The 20,861-nt window shown below is 38.3% G+C and overlaps 1 protein-coding gene across 1 annotated transcript in view; it reads left to right on the top strand.

Moving 5' to 3' along the window:
• The window catches only part of LOC100494946 (vomeronasal type-2 receptor 26), a 28,430-nt gene extending 10,170 nt beyond the window's left edge, over nucleotides 1–18,260 (top strand). Inside the window, 5 exon segments of the mRNA XM_031891781.1 lie at nucleotides 6,881–7,212; nucleotides 10,349–10,573; nucleotides 13,709–13,832; nucleotides 17,354–17,554; nucleotides 17,557–18,260. Of these exon segments, the coding sequence (XP_031747641.1) occupies nucleotides 6,881–7,212; nucleotides 10,349–10,573; nucleotides 13,709–13,832; nucleotides 17,354–17,554; nucleotides 17,557–18,260 (1,586 nt within the window).
• Nucleotides 18,261–20,861: the final 2,601 nt, after the last annotated feature.

Raw genomic sequence — 20,861 nt, 5'->3', positions numbered from 1 at the left:
CCTATGGTCTTGTCCGAAGATTGGTAACTTCTGGAACATGGTGGAAAGTTTCTTGAATCACAGGTTGAATTTAAATATAAAGTTCTCTCCTAGATTTGCTCTATTACACATTAAAAAAGAAGAGGTGTTATCAAGCATTTTACCAGTCTCCTTAGCACAAAAAATTGATAAATTATTATTTTTGTTTATGGCTGCCTCTGAAAAAGCATTATTTTATTATTGGGTAAAAGAGGAAACCCCTCCTATAACGGAAATGATTTCTTATCTTAATCAGCTTAGCTGACAAGAGGCCATCAAAGCAAAAACATGTGAACCTAAATCCAGGATCCCATTTAACCCTTTAAGTGCCAGCCGAATTCGTCATTTCGGTTCCCCCCAGTGCCAGACGTTTTTTAAGCATTTTGTACTCATTCGCTTTAACAATGTTTTTTGGTAGGAAAACCTCCATGAAACTAGGGAAATTATATATCGTTTTTTTCGTCACTAATTGGGCTTCGACATACATACCAAATTTTATAACTTTTCTGGAGATATGATGTGTATTTTGGGTGAATTATGTAAATAAAAAAATAAAATTATGAAAAATTTCTGTATATTTTGAGTTTTTTTTCCATAGAAAAGTTAATTTTACACACTTTTTTTTGTTGTTTGTAAAAGCCCTGATACTCCCAAGTATAACGATACCAAATATGTGGTGGTACCCCACAGTTCCTGTCCAGAAGTAACCCCCAAACTAAAGCAATACTTAGTACAATATCACACCAGAACAAAGCGGAAAAGCGCTTGTAACAGTTGATGCAGCATAACTTATATGTAAATCTAAAATATCCCCTCATGTTCGGTATCTTTAGAAACTACAGACCTTCAGGTTTCTAGGTGCAATGTAGTTTTCACTCAAAAGCCAAATACCTTTTGTCAGTGCATTGTGAAATTTGGAAGTTTTTTTGACTTTTTTTTTTTTTTCTAAAACGTAAACTTGGACGCATGATCAAATGTGGATTTGACAAAAAAAAATCTCATAAAAATTTTCTAACAAAGGCAAATTTGAAAGACAAATTTCTACTGAATAAAATGATGCCCCATATGTATGGGTGCACATAAAGACATGGGCACCAAACACTCCAAAGCAGGGGCAATGCACAAGGGCAATTACAGCTAAAAATGTGGGTGCTGTGCTCTATGTGCACTACCTGCAGTTTTTCAGTGTTAACCCCCCCTACTTGTGAAATAACCCCCACAAACTATATATTTCTGAAAAGTGCACACCTTCAGCTATTCAGAGACACCACTCTTCTCTTTCTACATAGAAAATTGTGGCCGCAGTCCCTTGCAGAAGTCAGCGCTTTGGTCAGAAATCGAGGAAAAAACTGATAAAAAACCTAGATTTCTCCCCAAAATCTCCATGGCAACTACCAAAAACTTACTAAACATCAATCTGCAAGTTCCCCTGAATAAAACAATACCCCATATGTATGGGTGCACATAAAGACGTGGCCACCAAATGCCCCAAAACAGGGGCAATGCATAAGGGCAATTTCAGTTGATATTTTGGGGGCTGCGTTCTATGTGCACTTCCTGCAGGTTTTCAGTGTTAACCCCCCCTACCTGTAAAATAACCCCCACAAACTATATATTTCTGAAAAGTGCAAACCTTCAGCTATTCAGAGACACCACTCTCCTCTTTCTACATGGAAAATTGTGGCCGCAGTCCCTTGCAGAAGTCAGCGCATTGGTCAGAAATCAAGGAAAAAACAGACACAAACCTAGATTTCTCCCCAAAATCTCCATGGCAACTACCAAAAACTTACTAAACATCAATCTGCAAGTTCCCCTGAATAAAACAATACCCCATATGTATGGGTGCACATAAAGACGTGGCCACCAAATGCCCCAAAACAGGGGCAATGCATAAGGGCAATTTCAGTTGAAATTTTGGGGGCTGCGCTCTATGTGCACTTCCTGCAGTTTTTCAGTGTTAACCCCCCCTACCTGTAAAATAACCCCCACAAACTATATATTTCTGAAAAGTGTACACCTTCAGCTATTCAGAGACACCACTCTCCTCTTTCTACATGGAAAATTGTGGCCGCAGTCCCTTGCAGAAGTCAGCGCATTGGTCAGAAATCAAGGAAAAAACAGATACAAACCTAGATTTCTCCCCAAAATCTCCATGGCAACTACCAAAAACTTACTAAACATCAATCTGCAAGTTCCCCTGAATAAAACGATACCCCATATGTATGGGTACACATAAAGACGTGGCCACCAAATGCCCCAAAACAGGGGCAATGCATAAGGGCAATTTCAGTTGAAATTTTGGGGGCTGCGCTCTATGTGCACTTCCTGCAGTTTTTCAGTGTTAACCCCCCCTACCTGTAAAATAACCCCCACAAACTATATATTTCTGAAAAGTGCACACCTTCAGCTATTCAGAGACACCACTCTCCTCTTTCTACATGGAAAATTGTGGCCGCAGTCCCTTGCAGAAGTCAGCGCATTGGTCAGAAATCAAGGAAAAACCAGATACAAACCTAGATTTCTCCCCAAAATCTCCATGGCAACTACCAAAAACTTACTAAACATCAATCTGCAAGTTCCCCTGAATAAAATGATACCCCATATGTATGGGTACACATAAAGACGTGGCCACCAAATGCCCCAAAACAGGGGCAATGCATAAGGGCAATTTCAGTTGAAATTTTGGGGGCTGCGCTCTATGTGCACTTCCTGCAGTTTTTCAGTGTTAACCCCCCTACCTGTAAAATAACCCCCACAAACTATATATTTCTGAAAAGTGCACACCTTCAGCTATTCAGAGACACCACTCTCCTCTTTCTACATGGACAATTGTGGCCACAGTCCCTTGCAGAAGTAAGCGCATTGGTCAGAAATCAAGGAAAAACCAGATACAAACCTAGATTTATCCCCAAAATCTCCATGGCAACTACCAAAAACTTACTAAACATCAATCTGCAAGTTCCCCTGAATAAAACGATACCCCATATGTATGGGTACACATAAAGACGTGGCCACCAAATGCCCCAAAACAGGGGCAATCCATAATAATGGGGCTGCAATTTATGTGCACATCTCAAAGCTTTTCAGACAAAATTGCCCCTTACCTGTGAAAAAAACCATATAAACTGTATATTGATTAAAAAAAGACAACTTCAGCTATTCAGAGACACCACTCTTCTCTTTCTACATGGAAAATTGTGGCCGCAGTCCCTTGCAGAAGTCAGTGCTTTGGTCAGAAATTAAGGAAAAACCAGATACAAACCTAGATTTTGGTCAGAAATCAAGGAAAAACCAGATAAAAAACCTAGATTTCTCCCCAAAATCTCCATGGCAACTACCAAAAACTTACTAAACCTCAATTTGCAAGTTCCCCTGAATAAAACGATACCCCATATGTATGGGTGCACATAAAGACGTGTCCACCAAATGCCCCCAAACAGGGGCAATGCATAAGGGGGGGGCTGTGCTCTACCTGCAGTTATTTAGTCTAAACACCCCCATACCTGTGAAATAACCCCCACAAACTATATATTTCCAAAAAGTGCACACCTTCAGCTATTCAGAGACACCACTCTTCTCTTTCTACATGGAAAATTGTGGCCGCAGTCCCTTGCAGAAGTCAGCGCATTGGTCAGAAATCAAGGAAAAACCAGATAAAAAACCTAGATTTCTCCCCAAAATCTCCATGGCAACTACCAAAAACTTACTAAACCTCAATTTGCAAGTTCCCCTGAATAAAACGATACCCCATATGTATGGGTGCACATAAAGACGTGGCCACCAAATGCCCCAAAACAGGGGCAATGCATAAGGGCAATTTCAGTTGAAATTTTGGGGGCTGCGCTCTATGTGCACTACCTGCAGTTTTTCAGTGTTAACCCCCCCTACCTGTGAAATAACCCCCACAATCTATATATTTACGAAAAGTGCACACCTTCAGCTATTCAGAGACACCACTCTTCTCTTTCTACATGGAAAATTGTGGCCGCAGTCCCTTGCAGAAGTCAGCGCTTTGGTCAGAAATCAAGGAAAAACCAGATACAAACCTAGATTTTGGTCAGAAATCAAGGAAAAACCAGATACAAACCTAGATTTCTCCCCAAAATCTCCATGGCAACTACCAAAAACTTACTAAACCTCAATTTGCAAGTTCCCCTGAATAAAACGATACCCCATATGTATGGGTGCACATAAAAACGTGGCCACCAAATGCCCCCAAACAGGGGCAATGCATAAGGGGGGTCTGTGCTCTATGTGCTCTACCTGCAGTTATTTAGTCTAAACACCCCCCTACCTGTGAAATAACTATATATTTATGAAAAGTGCACAGCTTCAGCTATTCAAAGACACCACTCTTCTCTTTCTACATGGAAAATTGTGGCCGCAGTCCCTTGCAGAAGTCACGCTTTGGTCAGAAATCAAGGAAAAACCAGATACAAACCTAGATTTCTCCCCAAAATCTCCATGGCAACTACCAAAAACTTACTAACCATAAATCTGCAAGTTCCCCTGAATAAAACGATACCCCATATGTATGGGTGCACATAAGTACATGGCCGCCAAACCTGAAAATGCATAATATTGGGGCTGCACTCTATGCACCCCTTTTTTTTTTGCCTGCACCCGAATGAATGGAATACGCTCGGGTGCAGGCACATGTAGCCGATATACGCATGAAAACGCGTGAGAATGCAAAGTCTCGCGTTTTCATGTGTATATCGGCTACATGTGCCTGCACCCGAGCGTATTCCATTCATTCGGGTGCAGGCACAAGTAGCAGGCGTAGGGCTGAATTTTCGGCAAGCGTTTTTCCACTTGCTGAAAAAATCAGCCCTACGCCATGTGTGGCATCAGCCTAACCCTTGGCAATAGAAACTACCAGAACAATCTTAGCACCTCTGGACCTTTCTAGAACAACTGAAATCAAATGAAGTTAAAATGGAATAAAACCACTAAAAGCAATCAAAGAACAATAATTGCAATGAAATCGGTGGTCAGAGCCCTGGATCCACCAATGTCACTGCAAAAGCAACCTTTTGGGGGCACTAAATACACAATAAAGAACAATGCAAAGATAAAACACCATAAAATCAGTAAATTCAAATAAAAACCGCTCAAACCAACAGAAAAACAATTATTGCAATGAAATCGGTGGTCAGAGCCCTGGATCCACCAATGTCACTGCAAATTCAGCACCCAATAGCAATACAAAAGTTATAGTGCAATAGAATAATTCAAAAACAGAAATCAATTATGAAAATGCAAAAAAAACACTAAAATGCAACCAAATAAATCAGATAATTATAGAGCAAGATCAGAAATAAAGTTTTAGTAAAAAAAAAGACTGCCAGAGAAAGCAAAGAAAGAAAGAAAAGAAAAGAAAGAAAGAAAAAAAAAAAAAAAAAAAAAAAAAAAGTGTAAGTGTAAGTGTGTGTGTAAGTGTCTGTGTGTGCTTGGGAAAGTTGTAAATAAGTGTGTATGTGTACAAAAGTGTAACAATGACAAAGATAGAAGAAGAAATGGAAAAAAAAAAAAAAAAAAATTTTAGACAGTTGAGATTGAAATAAGCAAAATAAACAGTGGTTAGAGAGTTGTAGTTCAGCTTACCCAATGCAGGCAGGCGATCAGGGCGACCAATCTGGCAGGAAGGCAGCAGGAAGGCAGCAGGGGGGCTCCAGCAGTCTCACGTGGCAGCAGAGTGAAGAGGCGACGGCGGGGGCGGCGACAATTAAAGGGACAGCAGTGGACACGTCATCAATGCGTGTCCACTGCTGTCATTGGCTGAGGACCCGGATCGGCGGCGCTGGGGGACCCGGATCGGTAAGTATGACCTTCCTTGCTCGTTGCCTAGGGGGTTGTGCAGGCTTTACAAGCGCTGCGCTGCTTTAAAAGCGAGCGCAGCGCTTGTAAACCCGTTAGTGCTGTAGGACGTAGATTCTACGTTCTATGGCACTTTGGTCCCTTGGTACCTAGGACGTAGAATCTACGTCCTATGGCACTAAAAAGGTTAAAAATACTTTTTTAATGAATTAATTTTTTTAATTACATTTCTCTTTAATGCTATAGATATAAGTAACAAGGATCAGATTTATAAAATGCTGCATATATAGATCTATTTCAATTATTCACGAACATATAAGCAAAATTATCCTTGATTTTGCTCTCTAGGAAACTTTTCTTTCCTTTTCTTTTTATAGTTTATCCACTGGGCAAAGTTAGTTCATTTGTTTTTGTTTTGTTTTTCTCTATTTAAATCACTTATTTTGTTTCTCTGTAATCATTCTATTTTCTTCATTTCTTATCTTTATGAAGGACAAACTGTCGAATGTGACTATTGTTGTACAACCTATGTTTAAATAATTTTTCATTGTTCATCTTACATGTTTATTGTACTTCAATAAAATGTTTTAAAAGCGAAAAAAAAAAAAACAAAAAACTGGGATTTGGTGACACACTTGTGCCATAAAAGATACAGTAATATCAGTAGTCAACTCTGCACCAATCAACATTCCAAATTCCATGTTTTCTTGCATGTTATGTGAACATTTAGCAGAATAGAAGTAGAAGTGTAATGCATTGTGGGATTTGGGATCTTAATATTGTTTACGCAGTCAGGCAAGCAGTCAATGCAGTAGCAAAGGAGAGACAGTTACTGCCTTCCATAGACCTTTTTCATAATTTTATTGGAATTTCTACATGTATGTAAAATGGAGGCTTGCTTTGAATTACATCTTGATTATAGAAAAAATCATAATTAGCTTTGACATACACTTTTACATAACGCATCATGTTGTGGAAGAACATAAATAATGTAAAAGGACCACAGTTGCCACCATCACCTAATGCTTTTGTGCATATTCAGATATTGAGATTTTCTATCAAAACTTCTGCTCCCCTCACAGTTTCAATGTCTGGAACTACCAGAACGTCTTGGCCTTTGTCTTTGCTATCACCCAGATTAACAACAATCCTGACCTGCTGCCTAATATTACACTTGGGTTCCATATTGTTGATAACTGTTTGGCAGAAGAACAAGCAGTACTTGGAATGCTTGATATTATGTCTGGAGATAAATTTACAGTACCCAATTACCACTGCGGACTCTCACAGGACTTGCTGGCTGTTGTTGATGGTATATCCACAAGACTGTCTTTGCTGTTTGCCAGGTTGTTTGGGATTTACATGGTTCCGCAGGTACAAAATGGTGTAAAATTGCTAACAAATTTCTCTAGCAATCTCAGGCAAAAACACTTCATATAGCTCTACTAAAGAAAGTCTGTTATTAGACCCTACCCAACTATACCATACATCACAGTTAAAACTCAATACCTTTGGCCTGGCAGCAGTTGCTCCCCCTATACAGGTATACCCCAACTGAATGATCATTCTTTATCTGTAACATATTTAATATTCTATAAAATGTTGGATATGCTTGTTACTACCATACTTTTTTGCACATTGCACAATGAATAGTGGTGGGGGAAATGTTTAGCCAGACATGGATTCGCGGCGAATTTCCACATTTCGCCATTAGCGGATTGCTCGCTAAACAGATGAAAAAATTTGCATCAGAAAAAATCCCTGCGCGTCCAAAAATTTGTGCAAGAATAGTTGCAGGCGTCAAAAGAATAGTCGCACGTCCAAATTGTCGCAAGAATAGTCACACGTCCAAAAGAATAGTCAAGCGTCAAAAGGTTTGGCAAATCTGTTCTCCTCCTATCTTTTTGGAGAAGTAAACCCCAAGTGATAGCATTTAGCAAACCTAGTGGTAAATAAATCAGTATTTTGATGTAATGTGTTATAAATTCATAAATAAGGGTTTCTTTCATTCCTATTAGTAAATTCTGACTTGTTTAATTTCAGATTAGTTACAATTCTCTGGACCCGATACTAAGGGATAAAATCCATTTTCCCACTGTCTACCTCACCATACCAAGTGATAATTTCCAGTACTTGGCCATTGTTAAATTTCTAAAACATTTTTCATGGACATGGGTGGGAATATTGGTTTCAGATGATGAGTTTGGCTTGAAGATCAGCCAATTACTGCTGGAAGAGCTTGCAAGGAATGGTATATGTGTGGCCTTTCTTGACTTTCTTAATCAAAGATCACTTTCATCCACAGATAAAATAGCTAAAAACATTAATTTAACCAATGTCATTATTTTGTATTGTGACAAAGATTATATTTTTGCTTTACAAAAGGCGTTATACCTATACCCAGTATCTGAGAAGGTGTGGATCATTTCATCTCAATGGGATGTGTTGACTGGAAATGACTTTTATTTTACAGGAATTGGACCATTCAATGGCAGTTTGGCATTCACTCCTTATAAAGGGGCAATGCCTGGCTTCAAGGAATTCATTTCAAGCATAAAGCCAGAACTGTATCCCAAAGATATTTTTATTGTAGATGCCTGGTTTGAACTTTTCCAGTGTACGTATAATAAAACACTTAGCCTGTGCACAGGGGATGAAAAAACCCAATATGAAAGATTCAATGAGGAAGTTGCTCATAACAGCTACAGTATATATAATGCGGTTTATGTCTTGGCCCACGCCTTACATCTCATGCAATTAGAGAAAATGAAAGAAAACAGAAATAAAAATGATAATAAACCTTGGCAGGTAAGTCTAATAAATGTAATTACAAAATCTAGTTTCATTTGTTTACAAAGGATGTACATACATATATATATATCATATTTGTACATACAAGGCCTTTACACCCTGTACTTTGTGGGGTTAATAATAAGAGCCTATGATTAAGTACCCCTAAGGTACGAAACGCGTAAGGCTTTTTTTTTTTTTTTTTAAATTTTATTGGGTTTTATGTACAATCAGGCATATTAATCATGACATGTTATAGAGTTAAGGTACATTGTGTTACTCACAGTATTTATTACACATAGGTATAGGAGCAAAAAGAAAGAAAAGAACTGTCCGTTGTCAAAACTGCTTATGATTGTTGGATTGGATTATTATGTCTGGGGGAAAAGAGGGGAGAAAGGGTTCTAGATGTTAGGTTGTCTAGTGGGAGATAGAAAGGTAGCCGCATTGAGTGCATATTAGGTAATTGAGGCTTTTTGTTTTATGTATGTATGTATGTATGTATGTATGTATATCTTTATTTATAAAGCGCTACTTATGTACGCAGCACTGTACAGTAGAATACAATAATATAAACAGGGGGTTAATAAGATAATAATAGATAAATATAAAGTATAACAATAAATACAAGATAAATACAGAGTCAAAGACACAAGAGGATGGAGGTCCCTGCCCTGTAGAGCTTACAATCTATATGGGAGGGTAACTAACAGGCACAAATAGGCAAATGCAGTATAAGTGCTGTAGGTCACAGTGGGTGATTGGATTACATAAACTCTAAAGCTTTTAATCTACTACAAGCTGCTTTTTTGACTTTCTGTGGATCACCAGAGTGCCTGCCTGTTTTTCCTCTATGTGTGTTCTCCTAAAATGGCTTCCTAAGCTGAAGGTTTGGGGCATGAGCACCTGGACCCACCTTGACCAAGGGTAAGATTAAAACACATTGTGCTATAACTAGTGATGAGCAAATCTGTTCCGTTTCGCTTCGGTGAAAAATTCGCGAATTTTTCAAAAGATCTGTGAGACGGCGAAAAATTTGCGAAATGGCAAAAATGTTGTGCGGCAAAAAAAATTGTCGCCTGCGGCTACTCTTTTGTCGCCCGCGGATATTATTTTGTCGCACAGCTATTATTTTGTCGCCCGCGGCTATTATTTCATCGCACGGCTATTCTTTTGTCGCTCGCGGCTATTATTTAGTCGCACAGCTATTCTTTTGATGCCCGCGGCTATTCTTTTTTGACGCCGGCGAAATTTTTGGACGTGCGGCGAATTTTTCCGCGGCAAATTTTTCCATCCATTTCACGAAACAATCCGCCAATAGCGAAACGTGGAAATTCGTCGCGAATCCATGCCTGCCGAAACATTTCGCCCATCACTAGCTATAACTGAGAATCACCCTGTGGGGTACTATTGGATAATTATTAATAATAAGGCTCCAGTATAAACTGGAATAGAGGAAACAAGCGTAGTTAAGAAAAGTTTCAATAACACATGACGATTGGCGATTAGTGATGAGCGAATTTTTTGCAGCGAATTGTATTGGCAAATTGTATCGCTAAACTTCCTTGAAAATTGGCTGCGGAAAAATTTGTCATGCCCAAGTTTAGTAGAATTTGAAAATGAAAAAAAAGAAATCTATTTTAGTAAATTTTAGAGTATTAGTAAATATGCCCCTAATTGTACTGGAATTTAGTTTTAATGATTTTGGGTTTTTTTTAAGCTTAATAAATACTTGAAAAATATCCATTTCACAAATGGTGGAGGAGAGACAATGCTTTTAAATGAAAACGGAGAAATTCACTCCAAGTTTGACATTTTAAATTGGGTGATCTACGCCAACCAAACTCTTCGTAGTATCAAAGTTGGAAGTTATGATCACCAAAACACTGTCCAAGGATTAATAGTCAATGAAAGTCTAATAAGATGGAATCCTGCATTCAACCAGGTAATAATCAGTACTTGGACACGTCAATATTTATAATGTGCCTCCCTTAAAAATGGAATGGAGATGTGAATGCCTACAGATGGAGCAAAATGTATTAAGACATTTGGTTTGGATAGTACAAACTGCTCCAATATGTATTCCATTTAAGTATCATATCATCTTTTCAATGAAATAGATTCTGTGATACATTGTAGTTAAGGGCACCTTGGTTGTGACCCATGTCATTTCAACAGAACGTTTGCTCCATCTATATAGTCTATACCTTGGGGCTTATGTTGCTTTGTGTGCCAGGGGGTTTGGTAAAGTGGGCTTAGTAAATTATTTTCACTGTTGCTATATTGATGCTGTCATTTCTTATACTGTTAACTTTGTGTTGGTTTTATTGTTTATTGTATGTTTCTCAAGCAATTTCGTTTTGACCAAAATTCTGTACTCATGTAACCCCTATTTGGCTATGAAATAGTCAGTACCCAGGCTAGTAAGGTGTTAGAGCATGGGGTACATGCGACTCTCTTAGACAGGATGGGCCTTCGCTATATGGAAGAGACCAGGCGGAGCAAGGGTGTAGTGGAACTACAACTCACTGTAGTGGTGTGCAGTGCAATTTAGCAAAGATGGACGCTAGAAGGTTCTTGCAGTTGAACTATAGTACAAGTTTATTGTTATACTCACATACAGGCAGATATAGCACAACCCACTGAGGCTAATAAGAGAGGATGCCACCGGTTTATCCCACCTCTTTTGGAGACTGGGCAGGCTAAAGCACCTGTCAGCTTGGCACCCCTTTGGAAGTAAGTGAGGCCACATAGCAGTAGGACATAGTACAGGTATGGGACCCATTATCCAGAATGCTCGGGACCTGGGCTTTTCCATAGAAGAAGTCTTTCCGTAATTCGGATCTCCTACCTTAAGTCTACTAAAAAAGATATTGAAACAGTAATTAAACCCAATAGGATTGTTTTGCCTCCAATAAGGATTGATTATATATTAGTTGGGATCAAGTACAGGTACTGTTTTATTATTACAGAGAAAAGGGAATCATTTAACCATGAAATAAACCCAATAGGGTTGTTCTGCCCCCAATAAGGGGTAATTATATCTTAGTTGGGATCAAGTACAGGTATTGTTTTATTATTACAGAGAAAAGGGAATCATTTAACCATTAAATAAACCCAATAGGGTTGTTCTGCCCCCAATAAGGGGTAATTATATCTTAGTTGGGATCAAGTACAGGTACTGTTTTATTATTACAGAGAAAAGGGAATCATTTAACCATGAAATAAACCCAATAGGGCTGTTCTGCCCCCAATAAGGGGTAATTATTTCTTAGTTGGGATGAAGTACAGGTACTGTTTTATTATTACAGAGAAAAGGGAATCATTTAACCATGAAATAAACCCAATAGGGCTGTTCTGCCCCCAATAAGGGGTAATTATATCTTAGTTGGGATCAAGTACAGGTACTGTTTTATTTTTACAGAGAAAAAGGAAATCATTTTTAAAAATGTGAATTGATTAAAATGGAGTCTATGGGAGATGGTGTTCCCGTAATTCGGGACTTTCTGGATAATGGGTTTCCGGATAAGGGGTCCGACATCTGTTGCTTAGTTAGGATAGGATGACGGTATAGATAAGTGTTTAGATATTGCTAGAAAGAGAAAAAATGGATTTTGATAACATGTTAAATATTAACTTTAGACAGTTGACTGAATCACCAATGAGCTTGCCATCAGTAATAATTGTAAAGAAGGGAAAGAGAGTATTAGATGGAGATATGATCAGTTCAGTTTTTGTTTTATATAAGATGATTACTCCAAGAGGAGATAGCTAGGAGGCAGTTAGCGGTGGATTAGATAATATATTTGGATATCTTCAGCATATGAATGCATGAGGCCTCACAGAAGAATAAGAAGAGTGTAGAGGGACAACCTTGGGGAACCCCTAAATTAAAAGGAACTGGGTTTTGTTGGTGTAAGAAACACAGACTGATTGGTTAAAAAAGTAAGGCATACAGCAGGATGTGGTTTCATTTGGAGTAGCAAGCAATGGAAAACTTAAATTAAAAGGTAGTGGTTAGATGTATTAAATGCAGATAAGTATGGGTAAATTGCATCTTTTGCGTCCACATGTGCCCTCCAATTTTAGAGAAAATTCTATATTGTTTTTAAAGACAAACTCCCGAGGAGGGAGTCATAACCTGAGTTATTCTGCTGATCAGATGTAAAAGGGTATTGCAATATGGAAACAATTATCAAGGATTGGATGTATTTTAGTTTATTATAGTACTATGGTAACTTTGCTTGGCCTGTAATGGGGTAGGGTTGAAGCATGGAAGCAGGTATTTATTGTGGATTTGATTTATTTCATGATCTGCTAATCTCTGTTGTTCATTTATAGAAATGCAAGAATCTTCTAAGTGATTTTCTCTATGGCCAGGGTTTAAAATCAGGGCAAGTGATGAGCAAGAATTTTGTCAAATGCACTGGAGTTAATTTTTTTGTCCTTTTTTGCAACAAATGCATTGAAGGTAAGGGCTGTTCCTTGAGTTTTTTGTTTTTCTTGAGCTAAAGCAATTCAAATCAAGGAGCTTTTTTCGCTTGCATTTTTTGTTGTTTGTAAAGATGAACATTTTGCCACAAATATATATCAGCTGAAAAAAAATGCCTAATCATGACCAGAGGAATACCAAAGAGAGGAGGTACACTAGAGTGGATAGGTCAATAGGGCATTTATTTTCCAGTATTAAGTCAGTGAAAAGATAAGGTGAAGTGGAAAGGGACAGAATATAACAAGGCGATCACTGTTAAATGCAATAAGTGTCATATTTATTGGTGAAGTCTTGGTCCATATAGTGGCCATCCATAAGGGTTGCATTGTCTGTCCACAACTGGAAAAGGTTAAAAGGCAAAAACAAGGTTTTATTTTTTGACGCATTTCGTGCCTAAAAACAGACACTTAATCATAGGCTATGATTTAAGTGCCCGTTTTTAGGCACGAAATGCATCAGGCAGTTTTATGTTTGAGATGTTTTTTCTTGAAATAAAAATATGTTTTGACTGCACCACTTTTTGAACATTTGGTCTAGTGCCCATAGCTGTTATTGTAAGAATCAGTACTCGCTTGCTTTAATTTACAGACCCCGCGTTCAGCCTGCAGTGAAACCTGCATTAATGGATTTAGAAGAACTTCTAAACAAGGATTTCCAGCCTGTTGTTATGACTGCATCCCCTGCCCAGAGGGTTGGATAACTAACACAACAGGTAAAATCAATGATAAAAAATACAGCAAGCTATTTGCTTGTGAATAGTGATGAGTGAATGAAGGCATGAATTCGCGTCAAAAAGTGTGAGCGACAAAATAAATAGACGTGGACAACAAAAAAATTGCTCGAGAAATGCTGTTTTGTGAATTTTCTTGCCGTTTGGCAAATTTTATGGCGAAGCGAAACAGATTTGCTCATCACTATATACAACTAATACATTGATGAACTTAATGTTGTAAGTTGGAAGGTAAAGAAATCTGTAGAAAATGGAGCAATGGTAAACCAACTGTGCAAACACAGCCTAACATAAGTATGTCTATTGTATGTTAGAGGAATGTTTAACATTAGGTCTTAATTACAAGTGCAATTGCTGTAACCGCAATATCTCCACAGTCAGTTGCATGTAAAACCACTTTCATTAAAGGTTCTTCGTAAAAATGCACTCCATACACTTGACTCTAATTGAGCTCAACACAGCTCAGTCCTTCCTGGCTTCCATTCTGAATTGGGCAATGCTGCCTCTATTGAAACAGGGGAACCCCGACCAGGTGGTATCTGCAGGGTTCTCTTTGTGCCCAGAGTCAATAGGCACACCACTCTTGAGCCTTAAGCATCCAGCGCAGACATCACTTGTAAGAAATGATATCAGGTGAATTTTGCAAGTACAAGGCAAAGCAATAAGACCATAAGATAAGAATTTGAGTTTGTGAGATGGTTGGAGATGGTTGAGTGAAGGAAGGCGGGGTGAGAGAAGGGAAGAGATACCACTCATATCGCATGTGCAAAAATCACAGTTAGCGAAACTTCCATGAAACTTTCAAAAAAAGGGCGTGGTTGTATCAAAATTGGGCACGGTCGCGTAAAAAAAGCGCAGGTTACATAAATATAGACGTGGGTGACAAAAAATAGATGCGGGCGTCAAAAAAAAAATGCATTTCACGAATTTTTCGCCATTTCAGAATGATAGTTTTCAGAAAGTAACAGTTACGTGCGTAATAGCGTGCGCTAATATTGCGTTTTACGAAATAACACATAAATATGCTTTGAAATAACTCTTAAAAATATGTCATCGCAACATAAATAACGCCAAGAAAATCGCTTCATAATTCAGACAAGTGTCTTTTTTGTGAATCGATCATTAATTCTCCAAATATAAGAAGTGATAATATTTTTAGCACATGCTAAAAATGACACTCGTTTTTTCGGCTGTTAGTGAATCGGCCCTTAAGTGTGGGTTTAGGAATATAGTAGTTAATTATAACAGATAGGAGGGAAAAATGATTTTCCATTAACAGATGTGTAAAAGAAGTTCAAGTGAAGGTTTACATATGTACAGTATATGGCTTTGAGTGTTGGAAATGTCTATTCTTGTTTTTATGGCTTTCCCAAAGTTAAGTTGGTAGCGGTTGTAGTGTCTTTCTACTTCATGGTTATTTGCAGTCGTCCATTGCAGGAAAATCTCAAAATTGTATTTGACTCTCTTTGCATGTTGCTCTACTGTGTCTTTCATGCATTGTTTATCAATCAATACATCTCTGGTGGTTATTGACTGCCATTAATTATCAATCTAACCCTAATAATCATTATGTCACTAACTATTGTGGTGGGCTTAAGGTTTTGAGGGCTGGAGCTCTTGCTTGAAGTGAGCTAGGTTGGTGTTTGTATGACAAGGCAAAGATCTCTTCTTTAGTGGGGAGGAAGGTGAAAAACACCTATAAATCCGCATATGGCCATCCTTCTGAGACAGTTGTTCTGTATACATTCCACCATGTTATCTGCAGTGGTTATCCTTATACAATTTGATAAAAAAAATAGGTGATTAAATGTGTTCTGGGTGTCTGTTTCTCAAGTAATAGCTGAGAAATAACTTGCTTTTCTGCAGAGTAGCCCTTTAGGATGAATAGGTACTCCTGATTCTATGGAAAACTACTGTATATACTCGAGTATAAGCCTAGTTTTTCAGCACCCAAAATGTGCTGAAAAAGTCACCCTCAGCTTATACTCGAGTAGGGTGCCATGGGTCCCTCCAGACTAGCACCCTCTCTCCTTTGTGTGCAAATTAGGCCACCCGCAACCAGACCCTCCAGTGCCCTGGCCTAGGCTCCCACTAGCAATACTTATTCCCCCTTACATCCCTCCGGGACCAGGTCTGCTGCCAGTTTACCAATGTGCAATGAGCATGGGGTACTCATATTGTTTTTGTTGACCCTCTTCTCCGCTTACAGAGCTAGTTTACTGTTTTTCTTTGAAATAAATATTGAAAAACATATACCCCACTGATGCCTAATTTAATGTCATTTTATTGGTATTTAATTATTGATTATTAATTGATTATTATTGATTATTAAAACTTAGCAGTAGCGGCTGCATTTCCCACCCTAGGCTTATACTCGAGTCAATAAGTTTTTCCAGTTTTCTTAGGTAAAATTAGGTACCTCGGCTTATATTGGGATCGGCTTATACTCGAGTATATACGGTACTATTATATTTGGAGTAGCAGCTTGTCAGGCAGGCATCGAGTCATGAGCATAGTGATGAGCAAATCTCATCACTATGATCAAATTTGGTGCAAGACAATTCTTTTGACGCGTGACAATACGGTTGACACATGGCGATTCTTTTGACGAGCGAGACAATTCTTTTTGGCGCAAGACAATTCTTTTGATGAGAGACAATTCGTTTGTGACGCGAGAGACAATTATTTTGATGAGAGAGACAATTCTTTTTGGCGCAAGACAATTCTTTTGATGAGAGACAATTCATTTGTGACGCGAGAGACAATTATTTTGATGAGAGAGGCAATTCTTTTTGGCACAAGACAATTCTTTTGACGCGCGACAACACGGTTGACATGTGACAATTCTTTTGACGAGCGAGACAATTCTTTTTGATGCTCCCGACAATTCTTTTGACACTCATTTTGTGAATAAATCTGCCAATGGGGACATGCGGAAATTCACCACGAATCCACACCTGGCAAATTTCGCCTTGCAATGTTTCGTCAGGCATGGATTCGTGGAAAAATTTGCGGGCGTGAAAAGAATAGCCGCGTGACAAAAGAATAGCTTCGGGTGACAAAAGAATAGCCGCGGGAGTGAAAAGAATAGCCGCGGGCAACGAAATAATAGCCGTGTGACAAAAGAATAGCTTCGGGCGACAAAAGAATAGCCGCGGGCTATTTTGACGCGAAAATTTTTTGCCATTTCGCGAATTTTTCGCTCATCACTAATTTTAACCATTTGGGTCTGATTAAACAGGGTGAAAACTTTATCTGTATATTTTAACCATAGATACTTTTATACTAATTTAATTATAAGATTGCTACTGTACATTACTTTCATTTTCTAATTTGTAGTAGACTGATAAAAATGCTACTGGTAACTGCAATTACTTGTGCTTTATGGCCAATGAAAATCTCATTCTTTTTATTGACAATATTAAATAAATGCGTTAAAACAAATTAAATTCATAATATAAATACTGATACTAATTTATTTATCTTGTTTGATCTCTTTGTAGATATGAAGTTCTGTATCAAATGTCCACAAACCCAGTGGCCCAATGAAAAAAAAGACACATGTTTGGATACAGTTATTATCTATTTATCATTTGCTGATGAGCTGGGCACATCAATAGCATTTCTATCAATACTTTTCTTTTTTTTTACATGTTTGGTTATGGGAGTTTTTACTAAATATCGGACCACCCCTATTGTTAAGGCCAAAATCTCAGCTACGTTCTCCTCTTCTCCCTCAAGATGTGCTTCCTCTGCCCTTTAATATTTATTGGCCAACCTATTAAATTATCCTGCATGACTCGGCAGACAGTATTTGCCATCACTTTCTCTATTTCCCTTTCTTCCATCTTGGCCAAAACCATTACAGTAGTCATTGTGTTTCATGCCACCAAGCCAGGAAGCAAGTTAAAGAACTACATTGGATCTAAAGGTTCAGTCTCTTTTACTGTGTTCTGTTCACTTGTTCAAGTTGTTATATGTGCTTGTTGGTTGGGAATTTCTCCCCCATTCCCACAGTATAACATGGAAGATGAAGTTGGGAAGATAATTGCTGAGTGTAATGAAGGATCATTGATTGGATTTTACTGTGTCCTGGGATACCTGGGGGTTCTGGCCTCTGTCAGTTTCATCATTGCTTTCCTTGCAAGGGACTTGCCTGATACTTTCAATGAAGCCAAGTTTATCACCTTCAGCATGTTGGTGTTCTGCAGCGTGTGGGTCTCTTTTATTCCAGCCTACATGAGCGCTAAGGGCAAATATGTTGTGGCAGTGGAAATATTTGCAATCCTGGCATCTAGCTTGGCACTACTGGGCTGTATATTTATCCCTAAGTGCTATATTATACTTGTGAAACCTGAATGTAATACTAGAGACTTTGTAAAAAAAGGGAATTGCATAATTCTTAAATAATATGCTATATCAATAATAGAAATCTGAATACATGTATGGGAATATTAATTTAGATTGGAGACATACATCACCGGTGATGTTGCTCATAGCAACCAACCAGCAATTAGATTTGAACATCACCTACAACTTAAAAAACATAAGCTAATATCTGATTGGTTGCTATAGGCAACATCACCAGTGATGTTTGTCTCCAATGTTAATAAATGTAGCCCTTAGTTATTCTCTCTTGGCTGAAACTTACCGTATATACTCGAGTATAAGCCGATCCGAATATAAGCCGAGGTACCTAATTTTACCTAAGAGAACTGGAAAAACTTATTGACTCGAGTATAAGCCTAGGGTGGGAAATGCAGCGGCTACTGCTAAGTTTCAATAATCAAAATAAATACCAATACAATTACATTAATTGAGGCATCAGTGGGGTATATGTTTTTAAATATTTATTTCAAAGAAAAGAGAGAAGAGGGTCAACAAAAACAATATGATATCAATAGTGATACCTTAAGAGTACTACCCCCTTAGCTCAATCAGCAACCCAGCTAAAACACAAAGAGTTAAAATCATTCAAAACTATATATAGATTATATAGAATATAAAGTGCAATGTCTAGTGCAGAATGGGACAGGTGAGAACGGTAGATGAAGATGAATTTGGGAGCAGGACAGGGCACTGGAGGGTCTGATTGTGGGGGGGCCTAATTTGCACACAAAGGAGAGAGGGTGCTAGTCTGGAGGGACCCATGGCACCCAACTCGAGTATAAGCCGAGGGTGACTTTTTGAGCACATTTTGGGTGCTGAAAATCTAGGCTTATACTCGAGTATATACAGTACATGCTTGGTCGGAAGCAATGCATTAAAGCTGAAGTCTCCCTTCTTACTCACATTATACTGTTTGTTATCCAGCATGTTACAGGTGGAGATTTAGATAAAAAGCTGTTGTAGTAACCACTTGCCTTCTTCCATATGACAATATGATTATTGTCCACTGCTTAGTAGACCCCTCCACATGCTGTCCAATCAATGCTGCAATAAATGGTGAACACACAATTAATTTGCATTTGTTGTTGTGTAAAATTATTTAAACCAGAAAAATAATGTAAAATCAGTGTAAAATAACTGCCAAGGTTATTAAGTTGTATGTTTTTCTTTTATACCACCCTATCGCTATTATTTTATGTTACGATCTTTATGGGGGTAACCCATTCAAGTCAATAGAAAAAAACTGAGGCCGCAAGTAAACTCTATCAGCCACAAGTAAACACTATCAGCCGCAAGTAAACACTATCAGCCGCAAGTAAACACTATCAGTGTTTAAAAATAGTAAAAAAGTGGAATAAAACATGGCAATGGGGGAATCAGAATTTTACAGACACAACTTGATAACTTAGTTACTTGGGTATGTGAGTGTATAGATTGGTAGGTGTGGGTTGTATGTGCTGGGTTTACTTGGAAGGGTTGAACTTGATGGACTCTGGTCTTTTTTCAACCCTATGTAACTATGTAATTATGTAACTATGTAACTAATCTGTCCCATTTTGCCATAAAATTCATGAAACGGCAAAAAATCTGCGAAATCTACAGTCTGTAGCACTTTGTTCTTTCCACAAAATGTACATTCTATGACCTGTGGCTCTTGAAAGGTAAATGTTTCTATGCAACACAACAAAGAAAATATATGTTTCAGGAATCCCACTTCATGTTGTTATATTGCGATGTTTGATGCTTTAGTCTATTTTTGAAGATCGGTTCATTTAAAGGGGGGTGTCAATGCGTGTGCTGACATGCAATAAAGATTACTGGGTCATCTGCAATGCTTGTAGTTCCACGTTCGTCTTCCTGGATCCCCCAGATATCGGGGTTATAGCCAGTGGTGTCAATGTTAAAATGAATAGCCAGGGATAAGCCACATTTCACTGAAAGGTCCCCTATATAAAAGCATTGTTCTATATAGACAGTTTTGCCACTTAATCCTTTAAAGTTTAATTTGCTCAACCAAATACCAGAAACCAATATCTTCTCTAGGGATAGATACATACACACTAAGGGGCACATTTACTAAGACACGAATCTGAACCGAATTGGAAAAATTCCGATTTGAAAACGAACATTTTGCGACTTTTTCTTATTTTTTTGCGATTTTTTCGGCGTCTTTACGACTTTTTCGTTACCAATACGATTTGCGCGAAAAAACTCAAGTTTTTCGTAGCCATTCCGAAAGTTGCGCAAAATCTAGCGATTTTTTCGTAGCGTTAAAACTTGAGCGAAAAGTTGCGCTTTTTTCGTAGCGTTAAAACTTGCGCGAAACGTCGCACCTTTTAAGTTTAAATGCTACGAAAAAAGCGGAACTTTTTGCGCAAGTTTTAACGCTACGAAAAATCGCCAGATTTTGCTCAACTTTCATAATGGCTACGAAAAACTCGCATTTTTTCGCACAAATCGTATTAGTAACGAAAAAGTTGCGGCATTTTTCCGCAAAATACCGATCATTACAAAAAAAACGCAATCGGACGCATTTGGCCCGTTCGTGGCTTAGTAAATGTGCCCCTAAGTTTCTTAACCGTGTATACCTGACAGGCTGTAGCACCCGGATGTTTTCCCAAA

Source organism: Xenopus tropicalis, chromosome 8 (assembly GCF_000004195.4).
Source record: "Xenopus tropicalis strain Nigerian chromosome 8, UCB_Xtro_10.0, whole genome shotgun sequence".
Taxonomy (NCBI): Eukaryota; Metazoa; Chordata; class Amphibia; order Anura; family Pipidae; genus Xenopus; species Xenopus tropicalis.
The sequence above is the reverse complement of the archived record's forward strand: the minus strand, read 5'-3'. Positions and strand labels throughout refer to the sequence as shown.